Source organism: Pezoporus wallicus, unplaced genomic scaffold (genome assembly GCF_028554395.1).
Source record: "Pezoporus wallicus isolate ANWC-B61680 ecotype Strahan unplaced genomic scaffold, APGP_CSIRO_Pwel_v1 scaffold_2696, whole genome shotgun sequence".
NCBI classification, from domain to species: domain Eukaryota; kingdom Metazoa; phylum Chordata; class Aves; order Psittaciformes; family Psittacidae; genus Pezoporus; species Pezoporus wallicus.
Window position 1 is genome coordinate 2,652,085 of NW_026637439.1, and position 12,122 is coordinate 2,664,206.

Genomic DNA, 12,122 nt, shown 5'->3' on the forward strand with positions numbered 1-12,122 from the left:
AGTCACACTTATTAAATTCCTGTTTGAAAGACAAACTTCCCTGGTGGAACTATGGTAGCTTTCTCTGGAGAAGAAAATCCCCTGCTAGGCCAGGGGATTTAACTAAACAGTGATGATACATTTAGTTAGTTAACCCCTCACCCCCTTTCATGTAATATTCTTGTCAATATCAGTCCCAACAGACTTACTTACAAAGCACTTAACTCTGGGGCAGATGTAGCCTAATAAATAAATTAAAAAAAAATTTAAAAAGAGTCGAATTGCTGCACAGCCATTTTCTGTATCTCATCCAAATTAAGTGATGACACCATTAAAACTTTGGGGCATTATTTACAAAAACAGCAACAATGTAGTAGCATTGGAAATTTCTTTACTTGTACCATTTCATAGTTTCTTCACTAATGCAAAAATAAACTAAATTTGTTCCATTTTGGTAATGTTTGTTAAACTTGAAAGACCTACTTTCTTACCAGAAATACCGAACTTAGAGAAGGGGAACAGTACTTTTTGCTGCTGTATTGCTGAGGTTCTTGAGGTATACCTGATCGCAGACCGTGATAGGTTCTGTGTGTAACAAATCATAGCTCCTGCATCACTGGGAAAAAAATACCAGAAGGGATATACTGATAGACCACATGAATTGTGCAAGTCAAGTTACTCTCCTGATGTTTCCAGAGAAGATCACTCATTCAGTTGATTACTATGAAAATGATGAATTTATGAAGTAGTAACTTCTAAGTGGCCCATAATTTACTCATCAGTGCAGCAGTAGTTCCACACCTTTGCACTAAGAAAGGTTTTACTGAGTAGAGCAACAGCTCACTAGAAAGCTACTTTACTGGCAGCCTCATTAACGACATGAAGGACTAAGAAACAAAGCTGCAATCATTCTTTTACCACTGCTAAGTCTTTCATTTCAAAAAAGACATGCAACATTTTCAATTGAAGATTAATTTCATTAGCAAGTTTACCATGGAACATACTTCGTACACCAAAAATCTCAAGTCTTGTCTTTGGCATTAGATTAACATAAAAAAAAGGTAACAAATTTAAGCTGAACCATACCAGAAAATATATAAACAGCTAAAAGTTTTGCTGTCCATGTTCTCCTGTATTAAGATCAACAATGATAAAACTATGATGACAATTTAAATAAAAAGGATTTTTTTTCCTGTTGAATAGAAAGAGTTCACAGTTTCAGGAAACTATGGAAGCTGAAGTTTGTAGATAGCTTCTCAACTGTAGTATTTACTTAAACAATACAGAATCAAAGTACTGGAGGAGTGTCTCAAACCACGTGGAAAGTAGCTGCCTCCACAGACAACTATATTAAGCTGTTTTACACTGAAGAGAATATTGAAGAAATCCCCAGACAAATGTGCTCAGATCCTGCAACAGGTCTTGCCTACAAATGAAATATTCTTGAAGTAAAAATAACCACTGCATGCAAAGACATCTTTTAAACACCACTGACAGTTTATCTTACATTTAAAAAAAAAACAAACACCTTTTCATACAGTGTCTTAGTTTTCAATATTATTTTAATTACAGTTTTCAACATATAAAAATAAACCTAAGGTACAGGCTCAAACCTTTTTTTCTGTTTACATACATTAGCAAACAAAATTAAGTTTTAGATTCTCTTTAGGTAATAATGGTATCTACAAATTTCAACTGCCCACGCTCCAGCCTCTGGTGAGAAAACCACATCTTTCTGAACTAAGTGCCTACATTACTTTGGCCATTTACAGGTCTCAGCATTTGTGTCACTAAGTCCAATTCTCACTTTTAAAATCATGATAACACCAAAGGCAATAATCAATTACTATAAAACTAGAAGTACACCAAGCGGCAGGCAGTACCTATAATATCCCCCAGTTTGCAAGTCATTGCTCAGAATTCACAATTAGCTGGTTTACTGCTATAATGCAACTTTCACACTAACATTTACAAAATTCAAGACTATTTTTGTCTGGTTTTGTTGTTTTTTTTTTCCCAAGATAATGGCTAGCAAAATTAAAATACATGAACTCTAAGAAGACACTGATGCAGAGATAACTCAGTCATAGAAAACACGTACCAATCACTAAGGAATTACTGCTTGCAACAGCCATACACGAATGAAAAAAGTACAGAATAATAAGGACAGGTATGAAGTATAAAATTTTATCACACAAAGCAGCCTTTGCTTATCTCCTCCTCAGATCAAAAGAAATTCACAGAAATCCCTAGATCTAGTTAACTATTACAAAAATACCAGTACAGGCTGAAGGCAACACAGAGAAGCTACCATGTAACAAACATTTGCAGTTTCAAAGTTATTTCAGGTATTGCCTTAGATGTAACTGGCCCAGGGAACACTAGCAAGCAATGCAAGCTATGCTAAAGGCCATGGCATTTACCTCCTTACAGCAGAGGAAACACAAGCGATCACAGCTCATTTCAGAATACAAGCTGTGCACAGGTTGCTGCTATTAGCCAGATAATTCAAAGGTAGTTCAGATGCACCTGAAACTGCCATTAAAAGAGAGCAGGTAATGCTAATGAGTAGGTAAAACCTACGTATTGGTGATGTCTCAGGTATTCTTTATGTTTCTAGATTCTAAGCGAAGTGCCTTTTTTTCTCCTTAGTTCTAACAATATTCTTTTCATATCATACTAATAATGTTTGCAATCAAAATTTCATCCCTCTCATTTGCGTAAGCCTATTGACTTTGATAAGTTTATCTAAGTCACAGCCACCTCTACTTTGAACTTGGAATCCTGTTTCAGTCACCAGCAGTTGCCTTCTATCTTCTTCCCTCAAAATCCTATGAAAAAGCCTATCTGTAACCCAGAAACACTGCTGTGAAATAACTGTAGCCACTAACAGAAACTTACACATACAGGCTTTACATGGTCTTAGCAAAATGGCTAATCACTTTTCTAAGCAATTATCTCTCGTATTTTCAAATAAAAACTGACTCAAATGAAATTACATTTAAAACAGTAAAACTATCATGAACTACACTGTTCTCAAAACATCACTCCATGTAATCTCATTTATGCAGTGCAAAACCAAGCAATCTACCATGGCAGTTCAGCATGCAAACCAGTTAACAATGAAGGCAATTCCAATAAAGTATGAACACGCTTAATGGATGATGCACACAATCCTGCTGGAGCAAGCAGAGACTTCATTACTGTGCTACACTACCAGTTCGAAAAACGATCAATCCTCTGCAGAAACAGGCATTTTACAGAACAGTAGTTTTCTACTAGTGGCTTTTTTAGGAAGAGGGGAACTGCAAAACACCTAATACAAATAGAAAAAACTTTACCCTACAGATCTGCACAATATTTACAAAGCAAACCCAGAAAATACAGCATTTTTAAGAAAATATGACTTGAGGTGGGGAGGAAATGTCTGGGTTCGGTGGTTGGTTGTTTTGAGTTTTTTCCTTTAAAAACAAAACAAGTAAAAGGTTTTTTTGTAAGGGAATTATTAATTCATAAACAATATAACAGTGTGGTGCACATGGACTTATATGCGGGATAAGTTAGTTAATAAGACTGCCATCCTTCACTATTAATTTCCAAAGGAATGTTGCTTAGTTAACTGTACCCAATCCTTTATATATTTTGCAACTGATTTATAATGACTATGCAATTTCAGGATAAGAAAACTCAAGAAATCAAGCTAGTATCAGCTGAAACACGATACACTGCAAGAATTATAATTCCTCCAAAAAAAGAAACCCAGCTTTTCAAAGATACTATAATACATTTGTATTTTCACTGGTATAGACATTTCTAATTAAAGAAGCTGCGTGAATGAGACCCAGATCAACTAAAAATATTCCTTTAATAAGTATGTACTAGCAGAAACGTCCCTCTAAAATACTTGATTTTATTAGTGAAATGGTACCAAAGATAACAAGTATACAAACAATCTCTTTGCTCTATGCTACTTACACATCATAAATAAGACAGCTGTTGTTGCAAGACACAATCCTTCATAGTCTTCTTGTAAGCATACAGATTTGTCACTCTTTTATCAGAATAAGCTGTTTACCAGCCAACAGCACAAAAATGACTGTCTATACTTTACATGGTAAAGCTTTTTCTATAGTCTTAAATGTACACACTGGCAAGAACATTAAATCCTACTGAGAATGAAGAGTGATTAAGCAGCTTCACAATCAAACTGGGTTTCATTGCCTTAGGAATTGGGCAAATTTTTCACTCCCTATAATACCGGGTGGGTTTTTTTCTTTTTGGAAGAATTCACTATGCAATGTTGAAAAAATCAAATTGAAACCAAACAGCTAATACGCTATTGCATTTTTTTCAACTGTACTGTATTCAACAATAACTCTTCCTAAGAGGTAAGGCAATTAAGTCATTTGATTGTATTAAGTTGTATTAAAAATAGTAAGTTTTAAAGGAATGACTCTTAAGAAATCTCATGTAACCAATTAAGTTAGCTCTGAGAAGACAAGCCATATTTTACCTTGACAAAAATATTTGCTTTGTCATTCTCTCTTACTTGCTTTCTCCCCAAAGAATGAGAAAAAAAAAATATCTCTACCATTTAACTCCTGTGTAATTAGAATTTTCCCCAAATTATTTTGCCCTCTTCTTTACATGCAATTCCTTCTGTTTCACCCAGCAGACATAAGAGAAGATGAGGGACAGGTCATTATTAATTAATTAAGGCCATCCAAATGTAGATTAAATGTCTATAAAGGGCTGTCTTTGATGCAGGTGATCAGAAAATGCTTTGACTTCAGCTACTACTTTTGTACAGTGGTGGTCCCCAAACTGCATCTTTGCTTTTATCTATAAATCTGTTCTTAAACAAAAAAAAAAGAAAAATGGATCTTTAGCATTTTAACAAGTGAATACAGCAACCATTCTGACAAATCACTTGCATTCTTGTCTACAGTAAAGTGGTGGCAAAACAGCAATAGAGATCATGTAAGATTTAGCTGAAAATAAGTAACAGCACATATACGTTTCTAGAAAATACCACATTTTAAGAAGGCACTAAAGCATCTGCTTGTGCTCCCACTTTTTTTTTTAAAACAAATAAGTGAATTTTATTTTCATAATGGCACCTGTACTATTTGCAGCTGTACACACTGCAGTACGGCTGAAAACAAAAGCTGTAATTCAGATAATATGATACAGAAGTGCTCACTTCCGGAAGGACAAAGAAAGCAACAAAACAACCCCAAAATAACTCAGTAATCTGATCTATTATCTATAACATAACAGTGTCCCTTTTACGAACAGAAAAGTAACATGCATTGTTCAAATACTTTAAAAGAAATATTAACTTTATGGATATTAGTAAGAAATTCTTTCAAATAATAAACCCCAAGAATCTCAAACAGTAAGCAACTTAAAAACGTACTGGTCAGTGGGTATTTAACAAAAGACCTGTAAAACTGTGTTTATGTTTTAAACCCCTTTCTGTTGGGATCATTTACAACAGAAAAAAGTGCGTATATTTATGCACCATTTCCAAGCACATCAAACAGTATACACTGAAGTTTTTGTGGATTTTTTTAACCCACAAGGTAAAACAACACAAAATCATCAACAAGCAGAATTTTAAACAAACTTCAATGCATATCTTCAGCTTCTTTTGGGTAGTACAGGTTTACATCTTTCAGTTTCTACTTACGTAACAGCTTATGGCAAAACTTAACATAAATCATTTCACAAGTAAGTACAGCCATCATGAGAATACATGGATTTTCAGAGATGAACAGTTTTGATGGCATTTGCCTTTTCATGTTATAACTACTGGTCCGTGCTCTCTTGCTTTACAGCAAGAAGACAACAAAGCTATCCCAAGAATTGAAAGAGCTACTAGTACTATCAACACGATCAGGTTGATTGCTTTATTTTCTTCCTCATTCTGAGAAATAAAAAGCTTTGGATTTCATTTCTTAGTTGAATCGGATGCCCACTCTTTGCTTTAAACCTCTTCCATTTTAATTGAGAGGTTTTCTTCATTTGGTTGACAGTTCCCATTCTGTTGTAGTTTGACTTCATCTGTCCTTTCTGTATCTCTGCTGTCTACTTCCTTGTCAGTTTCTGAATTCTGATCCTCTTTAGTGTGATCTTTGTCCTACCAAAAACAGAATTATTTTACAAAAAAAAAAATCATATTCTTAGCATTACAGGGTATGACTTTTATGACTTCCAGTCACCTTTTGTTATTTTTGGCTCAATTTTTACACGCCTATCTTGTCTTGGCCATTTTTATAGTAGAGGTGTCAGCTTCTTTTTCAATTGTATGAAGTTAGGCACTCATAACAACTAGTCGTCCAAGAAATCAATGCCATAATCTGTCTTTACGATCAATATTAAGAACAAAGTAGCATCACAGAATCTATTAGAAACAGCTCCAGAAGTGAAGATTTCTCCGTATTTCCTAAATAAAATAGGATTAAGCTTTTTTCTTTCATAGTTTTTGGCAGATACCTGATGCATTTTAACAAAGTTCGTGGATAATTACTTAAGCATGTGGGCAGTCACCCAAATCAGCTGTTTATAACAGTTGAATAATTCTGAGTACAACAAACTACTCTTAAAGGCATGCTGCTTTTCAAATACTAAGATTGAAAAAATCTGAAGATGTTTCTTTCCTTAATCACACCATCTTCTATTTTGCAGGAAAAATCCCATACCACTCTTCCTCAGCTCTTCAACTTTACTCCTGTGGAGTCCAACATGCACACCAGGGCAAAGGAACCAGGGAGAGGCTGAACTGAACAGTGAAAGTTTATTGGAAAAGTAATCTTTCCAGCTTGACAGCCAAGCTGTTCCTGAACAGCTCTCCTTAGTTACACAGTCTGCTTCCTGCCTGCTCATACACACAGGCAGTCAGCCAGGTCCTTACATACGGAGCAAAAAAAAGAAACAAACAAAAAGTGATTCCATAACCTATTCATACAAGCTGCTATGTCCAGTAAAGTTCAAAAATGGAGACGTATGAAACTGGCCCACTAACACACCGACTGTAGGTTTTCACTGGCAAAAGCCAAACAGAAATGGTAATAATTTGGTAAGGAAAACAGGAGAAAAAGGGGAGGAGGAAAAGAAAGAAAAAGAAAAGAGCAAATTTCAATACTGGCTCCACTAGCACCTCTTCATTCTGCTTATTACTGGAACTCGATCTTATGGTCTTTTCCAACCCTAACTATTCTATGATTCTATGATTCTATCTATACATAGTTTACCTTCAAGGTACTGGTGCGTTTGTCAGATTTCTCCTTTCCCTCTTTTTCTTTACTACTTTTTTTCTTGGAGGTGGAGCGTTCTCTTTCTCTTCTTTCGTTATTTGTATCTCTCTCTCTCTTTTTTTCTTTCTTGCTTCTGTTTAAGAAAATTTTTACTCATATTAGAATTTGATCAAACAGCAACAACCTTCAAGCCATTTAACTGCAAACTAAATTTTCATCTATGGGTTTTCACAAAAAACCTCAAAACACTAACAAAACCCCTTTTTGTAAAGACAAGGGCATTTTTTGACTGATACGAGCTGAGGAATACATGTGTTCAGTATGCACAGTACTTGCAAAGAGAAAACCAAGTCCACCTGTATCCAGTGAAGAGCTTTTACAGACTTGAAGCAAATCTGCATTGTTGACAGATCTGGAACTCTCCAGGTGAAAGCATACCAAAGCTCAAATTCATCATACTGTCCAACTGGAAGAGTCTGAGATTGTCAGTGCAACAGCAGTTAATCAATGAAAATACAAAAAATTCTTGATTCTTTACTGCTCATTAATCTTTACGTTTACATGAAACCTACCTTCTTGGAGAAGGAGTTCGTGAAGACTTTCTTTTTGTTGTTTTGGATGATTTAGGAGACTTGGAGGGACTTCTACTCTTCCTTTTACGCCTTCCTCTACAGGACCAAGAAATTCAAGATCATCAAAGAATAAAAGTAAGACTAAAAATAATAAAATCAGGAACCAGATTAAAACAAAAAAGGCCTTAAAATAATCTGAGACAAAAAAAAATAAGTAAATATCCCTGAATTTAACATTTTATTATTAGCAACAATATGTGAACTGTAGAAAGAAAAAAAAAAAATCTTATGTTTCAGATGGTGGGAAAGGGAAGGCTAGACGTGAGGAAAAAAGGTTGTACCTTTCAGATTTTAGTTTTTTGCTTATTCTCACATGACAGCAACAGAAACACACAATTCATTAATTCTGTATTAAGTAAGAGCTTCTTCAGTCAGGAAAAGAATTAAACTGAATGAATAGCCACATTAAGACAAAAGGCCTAACTTCAGCAATGCAAACTTCAGCATGTAACATTAGAATCTGAAGATCACTGTAATTTCAGTTCAACCTGACTGAAATTTAATTCCTAAATACAGTATTCCTATTGGTTTAGAAGTAAACTGTGCAAAATGAAGCTCAAGATGTTGTCAAAATCAAAACAAGAAGTCATTATCTGTTGTTTTCCTAGAAGTCCTTGCTCAGCAAACATAATGTTACCATTCTGTGAGGCACTGAAGAGCTCATAGTATTTTACTAAACAACTGGTTTACAGATGTATGACATATGGAGCTCGCCAAAGTTATTATAGACTCCAACCTTGAATAGAACATAACATTAAATAACTTGTTGCAAACATACCAAGATATATGTTAAAATAAAGCAAAAACCTGATCCAGTAAAACTTCATTCAACATAAACATAGATCCTGCCTCTGTCAAAGTAACGTGATTTTTTCCTATCACCTCTTCCTCAAGCAGAAAAAGAGGATGTGTAGAGCCATCAAAGAAAAACAGGGAAGTTAAAAATTAACTTCAAGATATGCTATTCTTACACATACCGGCTTTTAAAATTCACACCACCAGGTGTGAGTATTTACATCTTCAACATTTAGAAAGGCCAAGAAATCAACAGTTATTAAATAAATCACAAAGGATTTATTAAGATATGCCTTGTATCGTTATCTGGATTGATACATTGACAATATCATCTACCGTGATCTCCTCAAGCTGCACAGGACAAAAATTCGTAACTATTTTGTTCAGCAAGCTTTTCCAGTTTGACTTGATCTTTGGTAAACAAAAATACAAACTGGCCTCAGAATCATTGAGAAAATAATAAAATCACCAATCAGCTCACTAATTAACACACATTACATTTTTAACAGCTTCACATTTATCAGCACCTGTTTTAATACGAGGATACTGAAAACTGATGCAGTACACTGACGGCGCTCCCACTTGGGCTACAATGGGTATATCCCCACTAAATAAAGTGGGGATAAATAAACTAAAGCATACATATCTGTGAGTAACTAAGTGCCTTAGCATTTGTGTTCATAACAGAAATCATTTATTCATGAAATCTAATTTCCAGTTTCTGCTTTTCATATTTCAAGTCAAAGAGCTTTAACTGTCTTATGGTATTCGTTCTCATCTCCATCACATTTGTCTACACAAAGATGTGTGCGCACCTGCTTAACAATGTTAAGAAATACTAACACAGCAAAACTTAAGAAAAAACATGTCTGAATACTGTAATAGTGATTCTGTGCCTCTTAGTCATAAGCAGAACTAACAGTCCATAACTATCTTCTCTGCTAGCTTGTAAATATTTGTTAGAAAAGGAGTCAGTTCTTCCTCTTCCTCTGGTCTGTGCCACTTCCTTCAGCTAGGAATCACAAACAGTCATCTAGTTTCTATTACCTGCATGCGGTCTGTCAATAAAGCAAGGTCAGTTGCCACCTAGCTCTCAGAAGGTCCTGGATGTCCAACTCTACCTTCACTTCTTCTCCAAAAAGGTGACTATTTATCTAGTATTTTACACTCATCCAGTAAAGGATTAGCAATCCCATCTCCGTGCTGCACTGCTAAATTTAGGCAGCTGAAATGCTACTTCAACTACTATTTCAACTAGGCAATATCAATCACCACAGTAAACGGATATCCCCAAATGCAAGCTAACTGGGACTCTGTAATCCAACCTATTCACAATTACTTCTCAGAGAATAACAGAATTACTGAGGTTGGAGGAGCCCTCTGGAGACCAGCTAGTCAAACCTTTCTGCCACCAACCTAAAAAGAGGGTCAACTAGAGCAGGCTACTCAGGGCCACATCCAGTCAGATTTTTACTATCTCCAAAAAGACTCTACAATCTCTCACTATAACTGGGTCCAGTTTGCCTAGGAAAAAAACCAAAACCAAAACCAAAACCAAAACCAAACCAAACCAACATAATTCAAGCACTGGAAGAAAGTCTCTTTATTTCCAATCCGTCAGTATGTGCCTACTGCCTCTTAGCCTGTCACTGGCCCTCACTGGCTGTCTTCTTCACACTCTCCCAGTAGGTACTCATATGCACTGGTAAGATGTCCTCTCAGCCTTCTCTTCTCCGGACTAGACAATCCCAGTTCCCACAGTCTCTCCTTCTATGACAGATGTTCCAAGTCCTTTACCAGTTTTGTGGCCTTCCACTGGACTCACTCTAGTACATCTCTGTCTCTCATACTGAGGACCCCAGAACTGGATGCAAGGTTCAGACGTGGCCTCACCAGTGCTGAGAGGAAGAATTAACCTTCCTTGCCCTGTTCACAGCAGTCTGCCTAATGCACAGGAGGATACTGCTGACCTAGTCAGGAACCCCAGGACCTTTTCCACCAGCCAGCCTTCCAGTCAGTCCCCATTCTGTACTGGTGTGACAGTCTGCCTGCCCAGGTGCAGGATTTGGACTTTTCTTTGCCCCAACCGAGACGCGTCAGTGCATTTTTTCCTGTCAATGTTTCTCTGAATGGCAGCACATTCCTCTGGCGTACCAAACTCTCCCCCCAGTTCTGTATTGCCTGCAAACTTGCTGAGGGTGCACTGTCCACTGATGAAGATGTTCAAGAGTACTGGTTCCAGTATTGATATTCTAAGGATAACTATGTCCAAAGAAAGAATAACAAATCCATGTCAAAAAAAAGTGTTTCTCTCATCCTCTGTATTCAAAAGAACATTGTCCTTGTTTAGTAATATCTCTGTTAAAAAAAAAAAACCAACAAAAAAACCTTCATATCAAAGTAGAGTTTTGCACTGTGATTCCACTAGAAGAGATGCACTAATTTTCACTAGAACCCTTTGCTCTCTTCAATAGCACGATTCTTAAATGAAGCATTATTGTTGCAAACTAGAGTATCAATTTTTGGCAGCATCCAGCTACACACATTTGCTGTTTGACATTAAGAACTATGTCTTCCACCAAGTTTCTATATAAGCTACATGTTGTCACTACATATTGTCAAAATCTTAAATCTTTTTTCTACACTTACCTAACTGAAAACTTCTGAGATTTACAGACAGAAAATGACATGTTTTCAAAGCTGGCAGAAATACCTCTCTTCTCTGTAGGTCTTCTACCCATGAAATAATGTTAAAAATGCATCAAAACAGGAAGCTGCAAATGCTCAAAGGCAGCACAGTATTTTGCCCATCAATCTCAAAAAACAACATGGACTGCTTTGCATGAGCCATGCACTCCTGAATTTTGAGGACTGGGGGAATTTTGCTTTTGTCTGTTATGATTATAGTATGTAGAACTTTTCATCCAGCATTTCATTCTCTCAAGTTAACAAATAAAATTTATCTAAATTTGATGTGTGGTATTCTTGAACTCCCAATACCTGAGGTATTCAGACACTTTTTCCACCAAAGCTTCTGAACTTAAGTCAGCCACAACACTCTAGATTATGCATGAGTTGATCCACTTACAGAGCTTATCATCAATCTCACAGTCTCCTTTTGCTGAATTTATCCAGACTTCCACTCAGTTCAGCCTCCTTCAGAGGCAAAACCAACAGCTACATTGTTTTCATGTTGGCTATTAGCATCATTAAGGAATGCTACTTTTCACTTGTACCTGGCCATCTACCAGCAAAACAACGCATGCTTATCTTCCAAGTGACATACCAATATTCCAAATGGCTAGCCAGCCAAGTGATATGCTCGCTTCCTGCTGGTTCAGCCATCCAACTGAAGAGTGACAAATACCTAACTGTTCACAAGCTGTACGGATCAACACTGTACAGTATGTAAGAAACCAAGGAACTACATAACAGTGACTCAGATTTTTATCAGGAC

General features: G+C 36.2%; 1 protein-coding gene across 3 annotated transcripts in view; it reads right to left on the reverse strand.

Annotated features, from left to right (window-relative positions):
- Positions 1 to 3,825: 3,825 nt before the first annotated feature.
- Positions 3,826 to 12,122, reverse strand: part of SREK1 (splicing regulatory glutamic acid and lysine rich protein 1) — a 35,975-nt gene continuing 27,678 nt past the window's right edge. For all 3 annotated transcript variants that reach the window (XM_057405491.1, XM_057405492.1, XM_057405493.1), the window contains 3 exons: positions 7,811 to 7,906; positions 7,236 to 7,371; positions 3,826 to 6,121 (listed from right to left, as the gene is read on the reverse strand). In XM_057405491.1, the coding sequence (XP_057261474.1) occupies positions 5,969 to 6,121; positions 7,236 to 7,371; positions 7,811 to 7,906 (385 nt within the window). In that variant the 3' untranslated portion in view covers positions 3,826 to 5,968. The remainder of the gene's footprint in view (positions 6,122 to 7,235; positions 7,372 to 7,810; positions 7,907 to 12,122) is intronic.